Raw genomic sequence first — 25987 nt, forward strand, 5'->3', positions numbered from 1 at the left:
TGGAGAGAGGGAGGGATACAGCGATAGAGGCGCGGCAACGGGCGGGGGGGTGGAGAGGAAGAAGGAAACCAGAGGGTGGGGGGGATCAAGCTTGTGGATAATGTAAAGAATGTGGAGGTGTAGGAGGAATAGGAAGAGGTGGGGGAAGGGGATCAGTTCACCCAGGAGCCGTGTGGGGGAAGGACGGTGGATACGGAAGGCAAGTTGCAGCACATGGCGTTCAAGGATTTAGAGGGCCTTGTAAAAGCGGGTGGGAGCGGAGATCCAGGCAATGCTGGCATAACAGAGGATAGGATGGATGAGGGATTTGTAGGTGTGGAGGATGGTAGAAGGATGCAATCCCCATGTCCGGCCAGACAGGAGTTTCAGAAGGCGGAGGCGGGAATGGGCTTTCTGCTTGACGGTCTGGAGATCAGGGGTCCAGGTGAGGTGTCGGTCGAGGGTGAGGCCAAGGTATTTCAATGTGGGAGTGAGCTGGATGGGACGACCATAAAGGGTGAGGTAGAAATCATGGAGGCGAAAGGAGCGAGTGGTGCGGCCTACGATGATTGCCTGGGTTTTGGAGGGAAGTAGGTGAGGTCGGCATCTGGACTAAACTGAACTTCCGGGCTGGTTCCAGCCCCTACATAGCTGTCTCCAGCCTATCATGCCGTGGCTCGAACTTCCCCTGCAGGAAGTAGTGCTCGGAATGTCTGTTTCCATTATCTTGTATGTAAATAGCTGGTGTTTACGATGGTGCTTTTGCTACGCCTTGGACTTAGACAACGGCGTCGTCTGTAGTGTAATTTGGGTTTCCGGCCCTCAGGGACTACCTTGGCTCCGGAATAACACCTCCAGTATTAATTTGAACGAACAGTTTCGGAAGACACCGTACTTTCCTATTCTCGCTCCTCGAACTACAAATAACAATTGCGAGGATCGAGGACCCTTACAGACGGTATCATGTGTTGAAACTCAAGGGTCCTGACAGTAGGTAATCTATGAACATACACTCCTGGAAATGGAAAAAAGAACACATTGACACCGGTGTGTCAGACCCACCATACTTGCTCCGGACACTGCGAGAGGGCTGTACAAGCAATGATCACACGCACGGCACAGCGGGCACACCAGGAACCGCGGTGTTGGCCGTCGAATGGCGCTAGCTGCGCAGCATTTGTGCACCGCCGCCGTCAGTGTCAGCCAGTTTGCCGTGGCATACGGAGCTCCATCGCAGTCTTTAACACTGGTAGCATGCCGCGACAGCGTGGACGTGAACCGTATGTGCAGTTGACGGACTTTGAGCGAGGGCGTATAGTGGGCATGCGGGAGGCCGGGTGGACGTACCGCCGAATTGCTCAACACGTGGGGCGTGAGGTCTCCACAGTACATCGATGTTGTCGCCAGTGGTTGGCGGAAGGTGCACGTGCCCGTCGACCTGGGACCGGACCGCAGCGACGCACGGATGCACGCCAAGACCGTAGGATCCTACGCAGTGCCGTAGGGGACCGCACCGCCACTTCCCAGCAAATTAGGGACACTGTTGCTCCTGGGGTATCGGCGAGGACCATTCGCAACCGTCTCCATGAAGCTGGGCTACGGTCCCGCACACCGTTAGGCCGTCTTCCGCTCACGCCCCAACATCGTGCAGCCCGCCTCCAGTGGTGTCGCGACAGGCGTGAATGGAGGGACGAATGGAGACGTGTCGTCTTCAGCGATGAGAGTCGCTTCTGCCTTGGTGCCAATGATGGTCGTATGCGTGTTTGGCGCCGTGCAGGTGAGCGCCACAATCAGGACTGCATACGACCAAGGCACACAGGGCCAACACCCGGCCTCATGGTGTGGGGAGCGATCTCCTACACTGGCCGTACACCACTGGTGATCGTCGAGGGAACACTGAATAGTGCACGGTACATCCAAACCGTCATCGAACCCATCGTTCTACCATTCCTAGACCGGCAAGGGAACTTGCTGTTCCAACAGGATAATGCACGTCCGCATGTATCCCGTGCCACCCAGCGTGCTCTAGAAGGTGTAAGTCAACTACCCTGCCAGCAAGATCTCCGGATCTGTCCCCCATTGAGCATGTTTGGGACTGGATGAAGCGTCGTCTCACGCGGTCTGCACGTCCAGCACGAACGCTGGTCCAACTGAGGCGCCAGGTGGAAATGGCATGGCAAGCCGTTCCACAGGACTACATCCAGCATCTCTACGATCGTCTCCATGGGCGAATAGCAGCGTGCATTGCTGTGAAAGGTGGATATACACTGTACTAGTGCCGACATTGTGCATGCTCTGTTGCCTGTGTCTATGTGCCTGTGGTTCTGTCAGTGTGATCATGTGATGTATCTGACCCCAGTAATGTGTCAATAAAGTTTCCCCTTCCTGGGTCAATGAATTCACGGTGTTCTTATTTCAATTTCCAGGAGTGTATTACGATTCATCGAAAATTCAGTATTATTGCCATAGGAACAAATTCTTTCTTACTGGCACTTCCACCCAAATGTTAAACACTGAGATCGGTACCAAACGTTGTATGCTGATAAGTATCAACCAAAACTCCTATTTAGTTCGTATTATGTGCTGTCGTCCAGCGTAAAGGGCGTAAACGCTAATTAAAAGTAACACGAGAACTACGAAGCACATTAAAAGTGTAACTGTGAGGATTTAGCAAATGTTTCTAACAGCTTTACACATTCTTACCTTGGGTTCTCCGTTCAAACCCTATTGCCGTCAAATCTTTTAACTGTATTATGGGTTAAAGTGTTACGTGGGACAACGTGTTTATGACATATAAAAGGGCTGTTTGGAATTTACAGCAATGTTCTCTTGGCAATCTGTTTCCGCTTTGTTTCTTTGGAAGTAGTAAATCTATGAGGTACGTTTGTAGTTTCACGGTATAGACAATCGTAACATAAATACAAAGAAACAATTAATTGCATCACACATGTGGAAGTAATAATAATCATAATAAACAAAATAATAACATCAATAATAAGTACATACATAACGTTGAATTAAGGAAGCAAAAGCACACTACCAAAAGGGCATTGCTACAAAATCCGAATAGTCTTTTTGCATGTGAGGAAAATGTTCTCCCATATAACAGTTTTAAGAGTATAAAGTTAAAGAGAACTGTCGTCAGTGAGGTCTGTATGCTCTACTACCTCACCCAGGCGATATCTACAACACTGTCATTCACAGATTCGCTTTTCCTGTGCTCCGTAGCTCTGGTGATACGTTTAACTACCGTTTACGATGTTCTACTAGACGACAACACACAGTACGAAGTAAATCGGTGTTTTGATTGATACTGAATCAAAATACGACGTTTGGTACTGACCTGAGTGTCTGACATCTGGAGGGTTGGATGTTAGAAGCAGTCAGTTCAGTGGTATGGCACTTAGAACTTCCATAATAATTTAATTCTTCTTTTTAATTTATCTTATTATTTCCTGCAGCGATGAGTTGATCAGGAATTCTCTGGTGTATGAATACCTCATCAGTGTTTTGAATACAAATAAGCTACGTAAAAAACAAGATACAATGTATATTGGTCCTCCTGGAAAATGTGAGACTAGGCACATAAAACGTGTCACACTACTTACGCTCTTCGTATTTTTCAGATTTTTTGTAGCTTTGTTGACAAGGATGCAACACCGTCTGCACGTTCACTTACCGTCTCTAACAAATTGTCATAACTAGCTTAAACAGTCCATTCCATTTCGCGCAGAAACATGAAGTATTTTGCCATTTTATGTCAATTTACAGGGAAACTTTACGTATATGAAAGCATTGGAGTTAGACGCCCTCAAATCGGTATTAACGGTAGTCTAGATACATTGAACGCAAACTACAATCACGTGTCATTATGGTTACCAGATGTACGGAAAATCCTCGCCGTGTCTTACACTCTCACCTGCTGCCTAGCGTCCAGAAGGAGCGCAGGAAAAATCTTGAATGATCAGAACTATGAGAAATTTTATTATTACCCTACACAGTGTTAATGGACTCTTAGAAGAGAAGATGATTATTACTAAGAAGTTCGTAGATACACTAATATTCCCCTTTCCTCAAGCACTTCCGCACGAAAACACACGCAGGCAAGAACTGGAGATGGATGCTTGTGTATGATACATCTGCGACGTACGCTTTCTCGACCATATCACACAAGTCTACGACCAGTTTTCATGGTTAGGCGCCGACAAGCGTAGGGACAATCGAACTCCATGTTTCCGGTATCATATTCTCATTGTACCCCCTCTTTTTTCTCTTCAGCTCTCTGCTGTCTGAATAGCACAGCAAAAATACTCGTTCTCAACAAAATAAAATTCTCTCTGTACCATCACCTAGCTGCCATATTTTACACATCATTTTCTGTGTCTGATCGAGCTAAATAAGCAATAAACAAGATGAACCAACTAAACCTTGCACCGCAGATATTGCGGAAATGGAAAATGAGTGCTTTTCACAGAAGTGATTGGTAGTCTGGCGCTCGATTTGTTAGCCCATAAACAATTTCCGGTAATACATACATCTACATCTACATTTATACTCCGCAAGCCACCCAACGGTGTGTGGCGGAGGGCACTTTACGTGCCACTGTCATTACCTCCCTTTCCTGTTCCAGTCGCGTATGGTTCGCGGGAAGAACGACTGTCTGAAAGCCTCCGTGCGCGCTCGAATCTCTCTAATTTTACATTCGTGATCTCCTCTGGAGGTATAAGTAGGGGGAAGCAATATATTCGATACCTCATCCAGAAACGCACCCTCTCCAAACCTGGCGAGCAAGCTACACCGCGATGCAGAGCGCCTCTCTCGCAGAGTCTGCCACTTGAGTTGGTTAAACATCTCCGTAACGCTATCACGGTTACCAAATAACCCTGTGACGAAACGCGCCGCTCTCCTTTGGATCTTCTCTATCTCCTCCGTCAACCCGATCTGGTACGGATTCCACACTGATGAGCAATACTCAAGTATAGGTCGAACGAGTGTTTTGTAAGCCACCTCCTTTGTTGATGGACTACATTTTCTAAGGACTCTCCCAATGAATCTCAACCTGGTACCCGCCTTACCAACAATTAATTTTATATGATCATTCCACTTCAAATCGTTCCGCACGCATACTCCCAGATATTTTACAGAAGTAACTGCTACCAGTGTTTGTTCCGCTATCATATAATCATACAAGAAAGGATCCTTCTTTCTATGTATTCGCAATACATTACATTTGTCTATGTTAAGGGTCAGTTGCCACTCCCTGCACCAAGTGCCTATCCGCTGCAGATCTTCCTGCATTTCGCTACAATTTTCTAATGCTGCAACTTCTCTGTATACTACAGCATCATCCGCGAAAAGCCGCATGGAACTTCCGACACTATCTACTAGGTCATTTATATATATTGAGAAAAGCAATGGTCCCATAACACTCCCCTGTGGCACGACAGAGGTTACTTTAACTTCTGTAGACGTCTCTCCGTTGATAACAACATGCTGTGTTCTGTTTGCTAAAAACTCTTCAATCCAGCCACACAGCTGGTCTGATATTCTGTAGGCTCTTACTTTGTTTATCAGGCGACAGTGCGGAACTGTATCGAACGCCTTCCGGAAGTCACGAAAAACAGCATCTACCTGGGAGCCTGTATCTAATATTTTCTGGGTCTCATGAACAAATAAAGCGAGTTGGGTCTCACACGATCGCTGTTTCCGGAATCCATGTTGATTCCTACATAGTAGATTCTGAGTTTCCAAAAACGACATGATACTCGAGCAAAAAACATGTTCTAAAATTCTCCAACACATCGACGTCAGAGATATAGGTCTATAGTTTTTCGCATCTGCTCGACGACCCTTCTTGAAGACTGGGACTACCTGTGCTCTTTTCCAATCATTTGGAACCTTCCGTTCCTCTAGAGACTTGCGGTACACGGCTGTTAGAAGGGGGCAAGTTCTTTCGCGTACTCTGTGTAGAATCGAATTGGTATCCCGTCAGGTCCAGTGGACTTTCCTCTGTTGAGTTATTCCAGTTGCTTTTCTATTCCTTGGACACTTATTTCGATGTCAGCCATTTTTTCGTTTGTGCGAGGATTTAGAGAAGGAACTGCAGTGCGGTTTTCCTCTGTGAAACAGCTTTGGAAAAAGGTGTTTAGTATTTCAGCTTTACGCGTGTCGTCCTCTGTTTCAGTGCCGTCATCGTCCCAGAGTGTCTGGATATGCTATTTCGATCCACTTACTGATTTAACGTAAGACCAGAACTTCCTAGGGTTTTCTGTCAAGTCGGTACATAGAATTTTACTTTCGAATTCACTGAACGCTTCACGCATAGCCCTCCTTACGCTAACTTTGACATCGTTTAGCTTTTGTTTGTCTGAGAGGTTTCGGCTGCGTTTAAACTTGGAGTGAAGCTCCCTTTGCTTTCGCACTAGTTTCCTAACTTTGTTGTTGTACCACGGTGGGTTTTTCCCGTCCTTCACAGTTTTACTCGGCACGTACCTGTCTAAAACGCATTTTACAATTGCCTTGAACTTTTTCCATAAACACTCAACATTGTCAGTGTCGGAACAGAAATTTTCGTTTTGATCTGTTAGGTGGTCTGATATCTGCCTTCTATTACTCTTGCTAAACAGATAAATCTTCCTCCCTTTTTTTATATTCCTATTAACTTCCATATTCAGGGATGCTGCAACGGCCTTATGATCAGTGATTCCCTGTTCTGCACTTACAGAGTCGAAAAGTTCGGGTTGTTTGTTATCAGTAGATCCAAGATGTTATCTCCACGAGTCGGTTCTCTGTTTAATTGCTCGAGGTAATTTTCGGATAGTGCAATCAGTATAATGTCACTCGATGCTCTGTCCCTACCACCCGTCCTAAACATCTCAGTGTCCCAGTCTATATCTGGTAAATTGAAATCTCCACCTAAGACTATAACATGCTGAGAAAATTTATGTGAAATGTATTCCAAATTTTCTCTCAGTTGTTCTGCCACTAATGCTGCTGAGTCGGGGGGTCGGTAAAAGGAGCCAATTATTAACCTAGCTCGGTTGTTGAGTGTAACCTCCACCCATAATAATTCACAGGAACTATCCACTTCTACTTCACTACAGGATAATCTACTACTAACAGCGACGTACACTCCACCACCGATTGCATGCAATCTATCCTTTCTAAACACCGTCTGTACCTTTGTAAAAATTTCGGCAGAATTTATCTCTGGCTTCAGCCAGCTTTCTGTACCTATAACGATTTCAGCTTCGGTGCTTTCTATCAGCGCTTGAAGTTCCGGTACTTTACCAACGCAGCTTCGACAGTTTACAATTACAATACCGATTGCTGCTTGGTCCCCGCATGTCCTGACTTTGCCCCGCACCCGTTGAGGCTGTTGCCCTTTCTGTACTTGTCCGAGGCCATCTAACCTAAAAAACCGCCCAGCCCACGCCACACAATCCCTGCTACCCGTGTAGCCGCTTGTCGCGTGTAGTGGACTCCTGACCTATCCAGCGGAACCCGAAACCCCACCACCCTATGGCGCAAGTCGAGGAATCTGCAGCCCACACGGTCGCAGAACCGTCTCAGCCTCTGATTCAGACCCTCCACTCGGCTCTGTACCAAAGGTCCGCAGTCAGCCCTGTCGACGATGCTGCAGATGGTGAGCTCTGCTTTCATCCCGCTAGCGAGACTGGCAGTCTTCACCAAATCAGATAGCCGCCGGAAGCCAGATAGGATTTCCTCCGATCCATAGCGACACACATCATTGGTGCCGACATGAGCGACCACCTGCAGATGGGTGCACCCTGTACCCTTCATGGCATCCGGAAGGACCCTTTCCACATCTGGAATGACTCCCCCCGGTATGCACACGGAGTGCACTTTGGTTTTCTTCCCCTCCCTTGCTGCCATATCCCTAAGGGGCCCCATTACGCGCCTGACGTTGGAGCTCCCAACTACCAGTAAGCCCACTCTCTGCGACCGCCCGGATCTTGCAGACTGAGGGGCAACCACTGGAACAGGACAAGCAGCCATGTCAGGCCGAAGATCAGTATCAGCCTGAGACAGAGCCTGAAACCGGTTCGTCAGACAGGCCTTCCGTTCATCCCTCCGGAATGTCTTTCGCCCCCTGCCACACCTTGAGACGACCTCCTACTTTACCACAGGTGAGGAATCAGCCTCAATGTGGGCAGTATCCCGGGCAACCACAGTTGTAGTCCGATCGGGGGATGCGTGCGACAAACCTCCATCCGGACCCCCACAGTGATGCCCATTGGCAACAGCCTCAAGCTGTGTGACCGAAGCCAACACTGCCTGAAGCTGGGAGCGAAGGAATGCCAACTCAGCCTGCATCCGAACACAGCAGTTGCAGTCCCTATCCATGGTAAAAACTGTTGTGCAAAGAACTTCTGAACTAATCTACAGAGAGCGCAAACAAATCGACACAAAATTTAAACAGTTATTAAAATACAAGATTGCCTAGTAAATGCAGTAATGCTGCCACTTGTGCACTGCTGACACACTGCTCGGCGGCGGAAGGAGACTACGCGATTTTACACTATTCAGGTACTAAAACGCGATGCTACAACTCTCAAATACTATAATACGCCCGAAATTTATGAATTAAACAATGCAAGTACGAAAAACACGCAAAGAAATTAAGAATTAAACTATGTAACAAATGAGTGAGCTAGGAGTATACGACTTGCTGCTGCAGCTGCTTATCCAACGGCGGCAGGGAGCACTTTCGGGCAAACACACACTTTTTTAAATGGAACGATGTCTGTTGACATTAAAAAACTAAACGTACGGTAAACTACATTGACAGTGGTGCTTAGCCACAGCCCTTAGTCATGTCTCCGTAATATCCTTTCTTCCAGGAGTGCTAGTTCTGCAAGATTCGCAGGAGAGCTTCTGTGAAGTTTGGAAAGTAGGAGACGAGGTACTGGCGGAAGTAAAGCTGAGGGGAGGGGGCGTGAGTCGCGCTTGGGTAGCTCAGATGGTAGAGCACTTGCCCGCGAAAGGCAAAGGTTAATGTGGCATCCAGTTCAAACACGAATATAAATCGTCTTGACATCGTGAATAATATTCAGTCTCCAAGTCGAACGTATACAGATCGTTAGCCCACGCTAACACTTCAGACCTCTACCCTGCATCAGTGCTAACTTCTCACATCTGACATCCAACACTGCTGGTTGTTCGCCTCCAACTGCCCAACACTGCTTTCGTCAGTGCTGGCGACTAACTGCCAGCTGCCCAATACTACTGGCGATTAACTTCCAACAACGAGTCTGAGCAGCCACAGCGTTCCTTACAAAGAACGCGCAGTCAGAGATCCACTGCAGAGCGCTACACAGCGCTGCCAACACAGAAGCAGCCCACGTAACCTGTATCACCGTGTAGATAGTTTCCAAAAGTCGATCCCACTGCTGGGGACTTGTTCTTGATGGCAAGAGCTTCCAGTGTGAGCTCTTAATATTCATATACAGGGCGACGATTACTGAACTGTGTGGAATAAAATCGTTTTAACTTCTGAACGATTTGCGCTAGGACGTTCAAACTGCGTAGTTGGCCGCGGTGCGTGTTATGCATTAATATGTGCGCATGCATGGCTTCGTTTTAGCGACGAAACCCACTTTCATTTCGATGGGTTCGTCAGTAAGCAGAATTGGCGCATTTAAGGGACTGAGAATCAGCAATTCGCGATCGAGAAGTCTCTTCACCCGCAACGGGTGACGGTGTGGTGCGCATTGTCCAGTCACGGAATAATCGGTGTGATATTCCTTACCGACACTGTGCTGATTTCGACAATATGTGGTTCATGCAAGACGGAGCTAGACCCCACCGAAGCAGGAGAGTATTTGACGTCATGGAGGAGCAGTTTAGAGAGCGCATTCTGGCTCTGGGGTATCCAGAGACCACTGGCATGAGCTTCGATTGACGGTCATTTCTCCGGATCTGAACACGTGCGACTCCTTTTTGGGGGCTATATTAAAGACGAGGTGTTCAGCAATAACTCCAAAACCATTTCTGATTCTGACTCTTCATTCGCTATTCGTCTGCTCGACATTATCGCCACTCATGGCAGTCGTATCGGACATGTCACAACCGAAATCCGTACATCTGTAGTGACGTTTACATGTTGAATAAAGTGTGTGCACCCCGTAGTTTGAAACTACACTACTGGCCATTAAAACTGCTACACCACGAAGTTGACGTGCTACAGACGCGAAATTTAACCGACAGTAATTAGATGCTGTGATATGCAAATGATTATCTTTTCAGAGCATTCACACAAGGTTGGCGCCGGTGGCGACACCTACAACGTGCTGACATAAGGAAAGTTTACAACCGATTTCTCATACACAAACAGCAGTTGACCGGCTTCGCCTGGTGAAACGTTGTGGTGATGCTTCGTGTAAGAAGGAGAAATGCGTACCATCCCGTTCCCGACTTTGGTAAATATCGGATTGTAGCCTATCGTGATTGCGGTTTATCGTATCGCGACATTGCTGCTCGCGTTGGTCGAGATACAATGACCGTTATCAGAATACGGAACCGGTGGGTTCAGGAGGGTAATACGGAACGCCATGCTGGATTCCAACGGCCTCGTATCACTAGCAGTCGAGATGACAGGCATCTTATCCGCATGGCTGTAACGGATCGTGCAGCCACGTCTCGATCACTGAGTCAACAGGTGGGGACGTTTCCAAGACAACAACCATATGCACGAACAGTTCGACGACGTTTGCAGCAGCATGGACTATCAGCTCGGAGACCATGGCTGCGGTTACCCTTGACGCTGCATCACAGACAGGAGCGCCTGCGATAGTGTACGCAACGACGAACCTGGGTGCACGAATGGCAAAACGTCATTTTTTTCCAATGAATCCATCCATCATGATGGTCGCATCCGTGTTTGGCGACATCGTGGTGAACGCACATTGGAAGCGTGTGTTCGTCATCGCCATACTGACGTATCACCCGGCGTGATGGTATGGGGTGCCATTGGTTACACGTCTCGGTCACCCCTTGTTCGCAATGACGGCACTTTGAACTGTGGACGTTACATTTCAGATGTGTCACGACCCGTGGCTCTACCCTTCATTCGATCCCTGCGAAACCCTACATTTCAGCAGGATAATGCACGACCGCATGTTGCAGGTCTTGTACTGGCCTTTATGGATACTGAAAATGTTCGACTGCTGCCATGGCCAGCACATTCTCCAGATGTCTCACCAATTGAAAACGTCTGGTCAATGGTGGCCGAGCAACTGGCTCGTCACAATACGCCAATCACTACTCTTGATGAACTGTGGTATGGTGTTGAAGCTGCGAGGGCAGCTGTACCTGTACACGCCATCCAAGCTCTGTTTGACTCAATGCCCAGGCGTATCAAGGCCGTTATTACGGCCAGAGGTGGCTCTTCTGGGTACTGATTTCTCAGGATCTATGCACCCAAATTGCGTGAAAATGTAATCACATGTCAGTTCTAGTATAATATATTCGTCCAATGAATACCCCTTTATCATCTGCATTTCTTCCTGGTGTAGCAATTTTAATGGCCAGTAGTGTAACTTACCTTTTTTTCATGTAGTTCAATAATATCACCCTGTGCCTGCCTCTGTTGTCTCCAAACACCTTTGTATTGTTTTTTCGCTAGTCATGTATACTTATACACCGTTTCACTTCTCGCCTAGTCACTTCTGCTTGACCATTTTGCACTTCCTAACAGTCCCATACTGTATACGTCTCTATTCCCTTAAGCCTGCTGTATTTTTAATTGAAGTCGCTTAATATTTTGTTGAAGTTTGGACTGAAGATAAGTTTACAGTTGATAACCAAACTCATTAACCCAGTAGTGGACAAAACACGTTGGTGATGTAGTGACGCCAGGCTACTGTGCGTGCGCCACTTGTTGCCGGCAGGAACAGCGTCAGCGGCGGCCCGCTGCTCCAGCTGGTGGCGAGCGTTCTGCTGAGCGCATGCGCGCTGCTCTTCAAGGAGACGGGCATCGCGGCGCTCGCCATCTGCGTCGCCTACGACGTGGCGCTGCTGGCAGAGAGGGGAATCGCCGGGCCGCGGCAGCTGCTCGCCACTGTCAGTACTCGACACTCATCTGTTAAACAAAGTCGCCACCTTAGCGAGTCTTCTTTTCTTGGCTTTGGCTTTCCTTAATAGATAATCTGAACGACTCTTTTTATGAAAATGGTGCGGAACGAGTCAGTTCGCAGGATACGTATATATGATTAGTGTCAACATTAATGAACACATTACCAATTTTAACCCTACTGATAGGGCCATACTTTTTCTTTTTACTGGCTACTAGTTTTAAAGTAGAAATTCGTCACTGAATAGAAGCAGCTAGCAGAAATGTTTTTAAAATAAGATTTAAAATTTGCTTCGCTACCTGTCAGGAATCTTATTTTATTGGGCAAATGGTCAAAATATTTCGTTGCTGCATATTGAACTCCTTTCTGTGCCACTGGCAGCTTCAATAGTGATTAACAAAGCTCATTTCACCCTCTAGTGTTGTAGATGTGGACAACTCTGTTCTTCTCAAAATGCGATGGATTATATACGACGAATTTTATTAGTGAATATAAGCACTGCGACGGTGCAATTAAAATGTCTAGCTCCCTGAACAGGTACCTACATGACGAACGTGGATGAAAACCATGTATTTTTATTTCTGCTCGCTTATGTGCAATCAATACTTTCTTTCTAAGTGACGAGTTTCGCTAGAAAATGACTCCGCACAGCAATATTGCTAAATATGTCAGGAGGTTGATAGGTCTGTTTTCAACTTTAGTAATTATACGAAGAGCAAAGGAAGCTAAACTTAATTGTCTGAGAAGCTGAGTAATATGTTTCTTCCAGTTCAAGTTTTCATCGATATGTACACCCAAAAATTTGGAGTTTCTACCCTATATACTGACTCCTGCGCATGTACTTCATCAGTTGTTGGTATGATTCTATTTGTTGTACAGAACTAACTGTAGTGTGTTGTTTCAAAATTTAGGGAGAGCCCATTTTCAGAGATTCGCTTAGTGATTCTTTCGAAAATATCATTTTCCATTGCTACTGTTACTTTCCCTCTTATGAGATTTATTATAACACTAGTTTCGTCTACTAAAAGTACCAATTTTGCTTGTTGAATGTTAAATAAAAGGTCATCCAAATATATAGGAAGCAGTAGTGGACCGAAAATAGAAACGTGTGGCTCCCTTAATAATTGTTTCCCCAGACACTAAAATTTTCTGCCTTTCCAACACTGCCTGACTTATTCAGCACAACCTTTTTCATTCTGATTATTATTTAAAGCTTGTTCTATTTGACGAGTGAGCGTATAAACAGCATTCTCAGTATGCTCTTTTAATGAAAGAGAGCTATTACACTAGCTAGCAATGGTTGATGAGATATGGTTACCTAGTTGCATGAAATTAGTTTGCTGGTTTGCACACAACATACATTTGAAATTAATCTGATGGACATCTCACCTTCCCAAACAGGGTTATCTCGAACTTGTATTTCGTGGAGATTACTGGGGACTGAAATATGATGAAATCTCATACTTTTGAATCATCAGCCTCGTGACTGGCCTGGCCACGAATTCCTCTCCCGCGTAAAACCTTTTCGTCTCAGAGAACCACATGCAACCTACGTTCTCGACTATTGGCTGGATGAATTTCAATCTCTGTCTTGCTTTACAGTTTTTACCCTCTACGGCTCTATCTAGTGCCATCGAGATTGTTTCCTGGTGTCTTAGCGCACATCCTCTCATCCTATCTCTTCTTCTTGTCAGTATTTTCCACATGTTCCTGTCTTCGTCGATTCTGTGGAGACCCTTCTCTTTCTTTATCAGTCCACTAAATTTTCAACAATATTCTGTAGAACCGCACATCAAACTCTTCGACTCACTTCTGTTCTGGTTTTTTAATTGTCCATGATTCACAAACATACAGTGACAGAAATACCCTCTCATCCTTTGTAGTTTGCTTTTTATGTTCTCCTTGCTTTTTCCATTACAGGTAATTTTGCATTCAAAGTAGCAGAACTCCTTCGTCTATTTCTTGACCATCAATTTTCATATTAAGTATCCTTCTATTTATATTTCTGCTGCATTTTATTATCTTTGTCTTTTTCAGGTTTACTCTTAGTCCGTATTCTGCACTCATTATACTATTCATACCATCCAACATTTCAAGTAGTTCATCTTCACATTCACTGAGAATAGCAATGTCATCAACGAATCTGATCATTGGGTTTCATTATTGCTTCTTCGATGTATAGACTGAACAGTTAGGGCGGAAGACTACATCCCTGTCTTAGACTTTTTTTAAATCTGAGAATTTTGTTCTTGATTTTCCCTCTTGGTTCTTCTGCATATTTCATATTATCCGTCTTGCCCTTCAGCTTAACCCTATTTTCCTCAGAATTTCAAACATTTTGCGTAATTTTAAGCCGTTGATCACTTTTTCCAGGTCGACAAATCTTAAGAGCTTGTCTTGACTTTTCCTCGCGTTGCAATCCTCACTTTGCTTTTCCATTCATCTTTGTATTATTCTTGTCAGTGGCTTCAGATTTCGGAATCTCTGTCTATGATATTATACATCGGGAACCTTCCCGTGTCTCCATCTTTTCCTAGTACACCTCCTCCTCTTGCGATTTTTGAACAGAATATTCACTACTACTATCCGAAATTTATTCTAGAACTCAATTATTATTTCTCCCCTCTCATTTCTACTGCGAAACCCATACGTCGTGTAACAATTTATTCTATGCTTTCCCCTACAGTAACGTTGCTATGCCCCATGACTAATCGATTTTCATCACTGTTTACGTATTGTATTACTGGTTTCATACACTCCTAAACTTTCTCTATTTCTTCATCTGCTATTTATACCTTTTCCAAGTATACCTGAACAATTGTTGTTGACGTTGGCTTAATGTCGAGTTTGATGAGAACAATCCAGTCACTGACCTGTTCACAGTAGCTGACTCTCTGGCCTGCTTTCCTATTTGTAACGAATGCTACTCCCGTTACGCGAGTTTCTGCTACTTTTGATATTACCCTGCATTCGTCTTGTCTTCTTTCTATTTCACTTCACTGACTCCATGAACAACTACGTAGGATCTTTTCATTTCCCTTTACAGATTTTTTACCTTTCCTACTGCGTACGAACTTCTTACATTCTATGCTCCGCCTCGTAGAATATTATCCTGCCGTTGGTTATTCAAGCTTTTCCTCATGGTCTCCTCCCAGAGGTTCGAGTTAGGGAGGAAGCCGGAATCTTTTGCCACTGATGCCGTTGATCACTACTAATTATGGAACATACTAGCTTTTTATTTGCCTTAATCGTATGGCAACATGACCTCGAGGAAATAATGGTATGTATACTGGTGTGCAAACCTTGACGACGAAAGTTATTTTCACATGACGTATCACAGCCAAGTAACATAACTCGATGAACATTGCATCATACGTAGGAAGAATTGTTACAGTGCACTACAGAAGGTATCTCAATTAAATATGCAGTAAGTCTTACAGAAGTGGCACTCACATTCAGAAACGATACTTAATCTGAAGTCACAGCGATTTATGATCGTTCCCTGCACACTACTAAAGGCGAGGCGGTACACGGTCCTTAACACGGTGGGTGTTGGTCACATACAGCAGTGCGTGCTCTGCAACGTGCTCAAATACTGGCCACATAGCTGATAAGCCGTTCTTGTGATGCGGTATTTCCATTCCTCCACCAGTGCGGTTGACAGCTGTTGGATGGTCGTCCGTTTATGTGGACGTGCTGCAGTATACCCAATCCACCCCACACGTGCTCGATGGAATTAATGCCATGGAAACCAGCAGGTCAGTCATTCGCCGAATATGTCATCGCTCCGCGAGCTCCCAACACCGCCGATCTTCGATGCGCGCTGCAGTGTTAATCATATACACAGGACAAGTGTGAGTAGAACTCACGATCCGAAGGTTCCACACGAAAGTTTATGTACATAGTTAATAGGAATATGTTTGTGTGGCGTAGTAGCCTGGTGCAGATCTTTCTACTGGACGCCACTTCAGCGACTTTCGTGTCGGTAACCTATCCCAGTTATGCGACCAGGGATGGGGAACCTAATGTTTAACGTGGAATTCGAAACCACGCGTTGTTTCTGGTGCCTCCTGACATCGTTGAGAGGTAAATGTTAGATTATAACTAAGACAAACATCCGTGTCCAGTCTCCCGGTTTCCAGGCAAGGGCTTTGCCGCTAGACCACCAGGGCCGACTTGTATACAGAAATTTCCAGAATGAGATTTTCACTCTGCAGCGGAGTGTGCGCTGATATGAATCTTCCTGGCAGATTAAAACTGTGTACCCGATCGAGACTCGAACTCGGACCTTTGCCTTTCGCGGGCAAGTGTTCTACCAACTGAGCTACCGAAGCACGACTCACGCCCGGTACTCACAGCTTTACTTCTGACAGTACCTCGTCTCCTGCCTTCCAAGCTCTCCTGCAAACCTTGCAGAAATAGCACTCCTCAAAGAAAGGATATTGCGGAGACATGGCTTAGCCACAGCCTGAGGGATGTTTCCAGAATGAGATTTTCACTCTGCAGCGGAGTGTGCGCTGATATGAAACTTCCTGGCAGATTAAAACTGTGTGCCCGACCGAGACTCGAACTCGGGACCTTTGCCTTTCAGTTCCTTTACTAATTGCTCAATATACAGATTGAATAACATCGGGGATAGGTTACAACCTTGTCTCACTCCCTTCCCAACCACTGCTTCCCTTTAATGCCCCTTCTTATAACTGCCATCTGATTTCTGTACAAATTGTAAGTAGCCTTTTGCTCCCTGTATTTTACCCCTGCCACCTTCAGAATTTTAAAGAGAGTATTCCAGTCAACATTATCAAAAGCTTTCTCTAAGTCAACAAATGCTAGAAACGTAGGTTTACCTTTCCTTAACCTATCTTCTAAGATAAGTCGTAGGGTCAGGATTGCCTCAGGTGTTCCAATACTTCTACGGAATCCAAACTGATCTTCTCCGAGGTCGGCTTCTACCAGTTTTTCCATACGTCTGTAAAGAATTCGCGATAGTATTTGGCAGCAGTGACTTATTAAGCTGATAGTTTGGTAATTTTCACATCTGTCAACATCTGCTTTCTTTGGAATTGGAATTATTATATTCTTCTTCAATTCTGAGGGTATTTCACCTGTCACATACATCTTGCTCACCAGATGGTAGCGTTTTGTCAGGGCTGGCTCTCCCAAGGCTGTCAGTAGTTCTAATGGAATGTTGTCTACTCCAGGGGCCTTGTTTCGACTTAGGTCTTTCGGTGCTCTGTCCAACTCTTCACGCAGTATCATACCTCCCATTCCATCTTCATCTACATTCTCTTCCATTTCCAGAATATTGTCCTCAAATACATCGCCTTTGTATAGACCCTCTATATACTCCTTCCACCTTTCTGCTTTCCCTTCTTTGCTTAGAACTAGGTTTCCATCTGAGCTCTTGATATTCATACAAGTACATACAGTATCTATCTTACCCCTCCTGAGACAAGTCTCTACATCCTTACATTTGTCTTCTATCCATACCCGCTTAGCCATTTCGCACTTCCTGTCGATATCATTTTTGAGATGTTTGTATTCCCTTTTACCTGCTTCATTTACTGCATTTTTATATTTTCACCTTTCATCAATTAAATTCAATATTTCTTCTGTTACCCAAGGATATCTGCTAGTTCTCGTCTTTGTACGTACTTGATTCTCAGCTGCCTTCACTACTTCATCCCTCAAAGCTACCCATTCTTCTTATACTGTATTTCTTTCCCCCATTCCTGTCAATTGTTCCCCCATGCTCTCCCTGAAACTCTGTACAACCTCTGGTTTAGTCAGTTTATCCAGGTCCAATCTCCTTAAATTCCCACCTTTTTGCAGTTTCTTCAGTTTTAATCTACAGTTCATAATCAATAGATTGTAGTCAGAGTTCACATCTGCCCCTGGAAATATCTTACAATTTAAAACCTGGTTCCTAAATCTCTGTCTTACCATTATGTAATCTATCTGATACCTTCTAGTATCTTCAGGCTTCTTACATGTATACAACCTTCTTTTATGATTCTTGAACCAAGTGTTAGCTATGATTAAGTTATGCTGTGTGCAAAATTCTACCAGGCGGCTTCCTCTTTCATTTCTTACTCCAATCCATATCCACCTACTACGTTTCCCTCTCTCCCTTTTCCTACTATCGAATTCCACTCACCCATGATTATTAAATTTTCATCTCCCTTCACTATCTCAAGAATTTCTTTTATCTCATCATACATTTCATCAATTTCTTCATCATCTGCAGAGCTAGTTGGCATATAAACTTGTACTACTGTAGTAGGCGTGGGATTCGTGTCTATCTTGGCCACAATAATGCGTTCACTATGCTGTTTGTAGTAGCTTACCCGAACTCCTATTTTTTATTCATTATTAAACCTACTCCTGCATTATCCCTATTTTATTTTGTATTTATAACCCTGTATTCACCTGACCAAAAGTTTTGTTCTTCCTGCCACCGAACTTCGATAATTCCCACTATATCTAACTTTGACCTATCCATTTGCCTTTTTAAATTTTCTAACCTACCTGCCCGATTAAGTGAGCTGATATTCAACGCTCCGATCCGTAGAACGTCAGTTTTCTTTATCCTGATAACGACGTCCTCTTGAGTAGTCCCCGCCCGGAGATCTGAATGGGTGACTATTTTACCTCCGGAATATTTTACCCAAGAGGATGCCATCATTATTTAAGCATAGAATAAATCTTCATGCCCTCGGGAAAAATTACGGGTCTAGTTTCCGCTTGCTTTCAGCTTGCTTGCAGTACCAGCACAGCAAGGCTGTTTTGGTTAGTGTTACAGGGCCAGATCTGTCAATCATCCAGAGTGGTGCCCCTGCAACTACTGAAAAGGCTGCCGCAGCTCTTCAGGAACCACACGTTTGTCTGGCGTCTCAACAGATATCCCTCCTTCGTGCTTGCACCTACAGTACGGTTATCTGTATCGCTAAGGCACGCAAGGCTCCCCACCAACCGCAAGGTCCGAGTTAGATATAGGTCAAAGTTAGATATAGTGGGAATTAGTTTGGATTCCGTAGAAGTATTGGAACACGGGAGGCAATACTGACCCTACGACTTATCTTAGAAGATAGGTTAAGGAAAGGTAAACCTACGTTTCTAGCATTTGTTGACTTAGAGAAAGCTTTTGATAATGTTGACTGGAATACTCTCTTTAAAATTCTGAAGGTGGCAGGGGTAAAATACAGGGAGCAAAAGGGTACTTACAATTTGTACAGAAATCAGATGGCAGTTATAAGAAGGGGCATTAAAGAGAAGCAGTGGTTGGGAAGGGAGTGAGACAAGGTTGTAGACTATCCCCGATGTTATTCAATCTGTATATTGAGCAATTAGTAAAGGAAACAAAAGAAAAATTCGGAGTAGGAATTAAAATCCATTGAGGAGGAATAACATCTTTGAGGTTTGCTGATGACATTGTAGTTCTGTCAGAGACAGCAAAGGACTCGGAAGAGCAGTTGAACGCAATGGACAGTGTCTTGAAAGGAGGATATAAGATGGATCAAAAAATTATTCAAATGGCTCTGAGCACTATGGGACTTAACTTCTAAGGTCATCAGTCCCCTAGAACTTAGAACTACTTAAACCTCACTAACCTAAGGACATCAAACACATCCATGCCCGAGGCAGGATTCGAACCTGCGACCGTAGCTGTCGTGCGGTTCCAGACGATATAAGATAAACATCAATAAAAGTAAAACGAGGATAATGGAATGTAGTCGAATTAAGTCGGGCGATGCTGAGGGAATTAGATTAGGAAATGAGACGCTTAAAGTAGTAAAGGAGTTTTGCTATTTGGGGAGCAAAATAACTGATTATGGGCGAAGTAGAGAGGATATAAAATGTAGACTGGCAATGGCAAGGAAGGCGTTTCTGAAGAAGAGAAATTCGTTAACATCGAGTGTAGATTTAAGTGTAAGAGATTCGTTTCTGAAAGTATTTGTATGGAGTGCAGCCATGTATGGAAGTGAAACAGACGATAAATTGTTTGGACAAGAAGAGAATAGAAGCTTTCGAAATGTGGTGCTACAGAAGAATGCTGAAGATTGGATGGGTGGATCGCATAACTAATGAGGAGGTATTGAATAGAATTGGCGAGGAATTTGTGGCTCGACTTGACTAGAAGAAGGGATCGGTTGGTAGGGCATGTTCTGAGGCATCAAGGGATCACCAATTTAGTGTTGGAGAGCAGTGTGGAGGGTAAAAGTCGTAGAGGGGGACCAAGAGATGAATACACTAAGCAGATTCAGAAGGATGTAAGTTGCTGTAGGTACTGGGAGATGAACAAGCTTGCACAGGATAGGGTAGCATTTAGAGATGCATCAAACCAGACTCAGGAGTGAAGACCACAACAACAACAACAACAACAACAACAACAAATTACATTATTACTTTCTTGTTATATGTTGAATATGTAATGTGCGTTATTGATTCCATTAAATTTTGAATGTTTGCGAAAGTTTAGATTGCAAAACATTGATATTTCAGTCGTTCCTGCAAGAGACTTACCGTAACATAAAAGGCATCCTCAGGCCTATAGAAAATTGTAGTGCAGTCAGTTATACACAAACATTCAGCTGCAACAAAGTTCTGTTTCCAATGGCTTTTGCATAACTTGCTCAAGGCTCAAAAACTATCTCAGGTCAACTGCTGTACGGGAATTCTCAAAACAATTACACTGGAGAAGTGCAAATTCCGTATATCACATCGTACACTTTTATATACTCGTACGAACTGGAAAATAAGCAGCTATTATGTGCTTGCGTGGTCGAAGATGAACCATAAGCAACAAATGTAGTTCGTCAATGAGGAACATCCCAGAAATTGGCTGTTTGTTTCTTTAATTACAATGGGCATGACCCATTCATTTGACACTGATCTAAGAAAGGGAAATGAAGAACGGTATCGAACTGCTTGGCTGAAGTCATCGATGATATCAACAAAAGCAACCGCAGCCATCTCACCAGCCTGCATTATGACAATGCAGCTATGCCAACTATCTGACTGCGTCTTTCTTTTCCCTTATGTGAAACAGAATATGTGCGGACAATTTTCTTCCAAAATCATATTTTTGGGCTCCAAGAGCAGAGTATAAACAACGTTTCCAGATCTGGCTGGAATGCAGGCAAAAGTGCATAAATTTTAAAGGCGAACATTTTGAGTAACAAAAAAACCGATTTGAAGTGAAAGATACTTTTCGTTTATTGCCTTAATATGCGACATGAAGTCGTGCAGGATCCCTATAACCATGATGTAACTTGACAGACTTCTCCCACTGCTGAATAGGTCTCTAGAGTAACAGGTCACTTGCTGTTTCGAAACTTCTAATTTGTTGACGCGTTTCAGACACAGCCCAGAAATAAAAGTCTTCATACAGAGTACGGAGTCACACATATATGTCGTGAACATCAGAAGTCAACTGAATGCAGTGGACGGCCACCACATGGTAGGGGAATTGTACTGCGACAGCCGACGCCTTTGAGCAATCGGGTAACCCGTACTACTTGTAGACTACAGCTAACGAGTCTGCAAACGATCCTACTAACGGATTACGAGGAGAGGCTACAAAATAACGAGATTATTGGTGTAAAATGTTTTATTTCAAAAACATATCTATTTAGTAGTTGTCGCCCTGAATATACTCCCCTCCTCTATCTCAGCAACACTCCATACGAATTTTCCATTGATGTTACACTGCTGGAAGTCTTTCTCATGGAGCTGCTTTATGTCCCATGCCGCTTTTTATTTCACTGCTTCAACAGACAGAAATCTTCTTCCTTTTAAAGCAGATTTAACCTTGTGGTGTAGACAAAAGTCGCAAGGTTCTAGGGCAGACGAATGACGACTGTCTAACAACTGGATGCCGTACTTCGCTAGGAGCCCATTAACAGACAATACGGTATGAGCCTGTGTGTTGTCTTGATGCAGGACCCATGACTTCTTCCACAATTCGGGTCATTCATTTCGCATTTTCTAGCGAACTTGAGCAAGAACCTTAAAGTAGTAACGTCAACAGTTTGATCTTTAGGAACCCAGTGGAGATACACAATTCTATGAATGCAGAAAAAAGAATCATCATCGTTTTGGATCTCGATTTGCACATACCAGCTTTTTTCGCTCTCGGTGAAACTGTGCCCTTCCTTCGTGGACTGTCGCTTAGTTTCTGGATCATAAGTGAAAAACCCAAAAATCTTCGCATGTTATCACTCTTTCTAGAAAATTAGGATCATTTTCAGTTGTATTGAAAGTGACAGTAGAAAGATCTTCACGAGCTTCTTTTTGTTCGCTCCTCATAATTCTCGGCAGAGTACACTTTTGTCATGTTAAATTGGTTATGTAAAATTTGCGTTATGCACTCTTTTTCAATTCCTAAAATTTCAGAAAGTGACCGAATACTCAACCGACGATCAGACCTAATGAGATTACGTACGTTTTCATCTGTGCTTGATGCTGAGGGGCGCCACGGGCGTGAGTCATCTACAACGACTTCTCGGCCGTTATGGAAACCTCGAACCACGGAAAAACACGCGTACGTGATAAACAGTCTTTGCCATATTTTAGTACAAGATAAATTGCAGGAGCAATTTCGTGTGAAACTTTATGGGAATTCGTTGCTCTGTACGTATCATGTTTCCGGCAAATCAGAATAACAGCCCTTACACAAACGAAGGCGACCACCACACTAATTCGTCTACAGACACCAGATACGCTAGTATCTTCGACTGAGAAGGCTCCACGCCTCACAGCTATTGGTTGCTCGTCTTTGGCTCATGCGTACTTACTCTGTGACAGCATCAGTCACGTTATTTAATAACCACAGCTCGTATGTCAAGTCAATTGTTTCCGTCTAAAGTACCGAAAATAAAAAGCACTCCGCCGTCAGGCCACGAGTGGCCTACCAGGACCATCCGAGCGCCGTGTCATCCTCGATGGAGGATGCGGACAGGAGGGGCGTGGGGTCAGCACACCGCTCTCCCAGTCGTAAGATGGGATTCTTGACCGAAGCCGCTACTGTTCGGTCGAGTAGCTCCTCAATTGGCATCACGAGGCTGAGTGCATTCCGAAAAATGGCAACAGCGCATGTGGCCTGGATGGTCACCCATCCAAGCGCCGACCACGCCCGATAGCGCTTAACTTCGGTGATCTCACGGGAACCGGTGCATCCACTGCGGCAAGGCCGTTGTCGAAAACTAATAGACACACAACTAATAATCAGTCATGCAAAACAAGTCCGACCACGTGCTTCCAGAAGAAAATCTCGTACAACAAAACACTGCTAAGGAACGTAGCGTAACAGAAAACGATGCTTACAAGTCTTAACGTGTGTCATGTGGGAATTATGTGTCAGTCACCTAACAAACTGTTCGTCAATACTATCTGAATCTTATTTTTGCGAGGTATTCCACAGTCATTCCAGGCGGCCTTTCTCAAAGCTTCTAAGAACCTCTGAGGATATTCTTGTATTCACCCTAATCTCTATGTACGAGGGCAGTTCAATAAGTAATGCAACACATTTTTTTTCTGAAACAGGGGTTGTTTTATTCAGCATTGAAATACACCAGGTTATTCCCCAATCTTTTAGCTACACAACACTATTTTTCAACGTAATCTCCATTCAATGCTACGGCCTTACGCCACCTTGAAATGAGGGCCTGTATGCCTGCACGGTACCGTTCCACTGGTCGATGTCGGAGCCAACGTCGTACTGCACCAATAACTTCTTCATCATCCGCGTAGTGCCTCCCACGGATTGCGTCCTTCATTGGGCCAAACATATGGAAATCCGACGGTGCGAGATCGGGGCTGTAGGGTGCATGAGGAAGAGCAGTCCACTGAAGTTTTGTGAGCTCCTCTCGGGTGCGAAGACTTGTGTGAGGTCTTGCGTTGTCATGAAGAAGGAGAAGTTCGTTCAGATTTTTGTGCCTACGAACACGCTGAAGTCGTTTCTTCAATTTCTGAAGAGTAGCACAATACACTTCAGAGTTAATCGTTTGACCATGGGGAAGGACATCGAACAGAATAACCCCTTCAGCGTCCCAGAAGACTGTAACCATGACTTTACCGGCTGAGGGTATGGCTTTAAACTTTTTCTTGGTAGGGGAGTGGGTGTGGCGCCACTCCATTGATTGCCGTTTTGTTTCAGGTTCGAAGTGATGAACCCATGTTTCATCGCCTGTAACAATCTTTGACAAGAAATTGTCACCCTCAGCCACATGACGAGCAAGCAATTCCGCACAGATGGTTCTCCTTTGCTCTTTATGGTGTTCGGTTAGACAACGAGGGACCCAGCGGGAACAAAAACCAGCATTAAGCGATCTCTGCAGTTATTTATTACAATGGCCATCGTATGAGGCCAGTTAGAGAACGCACAGAGTCGTTTAATCATTCAGTCTTCGCGCGCTCCATACGTGACTGAACAGTAAAGAGTTTCTAATAAACGGCACATTCGGAAGTACCTCCTGGCACACAAGCTACAGTGGTTCGCACATTACAGATGTACAGGGGAACGGCAACACTATGGAAACACCAAAACATCAACACATTACCATGCCTAACGCAGTGTAGCAAACTTGTTAACATTCGAAAGAGCTTCCAGTGGTCTCGGAATTTCTAAATACAGGCGCGACATGGTTCTCAAAGGAGTTTTATACCGTTGTTCCGGCAAAGTAGAGTCACGTTCAGGTAACGAACGTGGAGGTGGACACGACGAAGCAGCCTTGCTTCCAAAGTAGACACCAAAGGCTCAATGATGTTGAGATCTGGTGACGCTGATGGCCAGGTGTGGTGCGGCAGTTCATCCTCGTGTTGAGGAGACCAGTCCTGGACGATGAGAGTTGCGTGAACAGAAGCATTGTTATCTTGAAGCACAGCATAATTATTGGGAGAGAAACATCGCAACAAGGGAGGACCTCATCAGCGAAAATGTTCTCAGCGTAATACTTGGCAGGAATAGGACCTAGCAAACCACTTGGGACCATGGAATACCACACTATGGCGTGGTTCCGTGTCTAGTTGGCAACGGTGTGGATGAAGATTCATCCGACAAAGTATCTTTCTTCCATTGCGCCATAGTCCAGGATTGGGTGCGGCACGAGGTTTCCAGACTGCTGTCATTTTTAGTACCGATGAATGGTCTGGGAATTTCAATTCTTTCTTATGGAGCTCCCTTCTTGTTTTAGCTTCTGACAGGGTTCTAGAGTGCGACATTCAATTCTGCAGTGACTTTTGCAGCTATTGTCCTCTTACCTTTTCGTCACAGTTCTGTTCAGTGACCGTCTGTCACGGTTACTCAAGACACACTTTCGTCCGTGTTGTTTGTTCACATTCCCTGTAGCCACTATAAATCTTCGGTACGATGCCTCTTGAAACACCAAGCACGTGGGCTGCCTTGGTTATGGAAGCATCCACCGAATTAGCAGCAATTATTTGCTCATAATTCACTGACCTAGAACGTAATTCGGTCAACATTGTTCTCACCACGACTGACACTTGCAGCGTATGGAGGACATCGTACAGGGGCCGTTCGTGGTCGAGTTCAACTGCGCAACTGGTTTTCATTAGCATCTGCATTTATCTGATTTGATCCATTATAAATGGTTTCTGAAATCCTGCGACTGTAAAACAATAGGTTTGTTTATAAATAAATAATTCTTCTGCTACACACTGACAACATCAAAAGAAATTGCTTACTACACACAAAAAATGCACTTGAAAATGGGAATTATTTCTCGAATGCGAATAGTAAAATAAAGAATAATCGTGACTGGTAGCAGAAGATTTATTTATTTATCTGCATTTATGTTCCAGCATGCATTTCTCGTGGTGTTTCCGTATTTCTGTCCAACCCCTGTAGATGTAGACGTAGACGGGAGTGGCTGGTGTGACGATTTCCGTGACCC

The 25987-nt window shown here is 44.6% G+C and overlaps 1 protein-coding gene across 1 annotated transcript in view; it reads left to right on the forward strand.

Annotated features, from left to right (window-relative positions):
- LOC126101415 (protein O-mannosyl-transferase TMTC2-like) overlaps positions 1 to 25987 on the forward strand; it is a 98305-nt gene that overhangs the window by 20235 nt on the left and 52083 nt on the right. The window contains exons 3-4 of the mRNA XM_049912077.1: positions 11892 to 12063; positions 22841 to 22861. Of these exons, the coding sequence (XP_049768034.1) occupies positions 11892 to 12063; positions 22841 to 22861 (193 nt within the window). The remainder of the gene's footprint in view (positions 1 to 11891; positions 12064 to 22840; positions 22862 to 25987) is intronic.

The sequence above is a fragment of the Schistocerca cancellata genome, chromosome 9 (genome assembly GCF_023864275.1).
Source record: "Schistocerca cancellata isolate TAMUIC-IGC-003103 chromosome 9, iqSchCanc2.1, whole genome shotgun sequence".
NCBI lineage: Eukaryota > Metazoa > Arthropoda > Insecta > Orthoptera > Acrididae > Schistocerca > Schistocerca cancellata.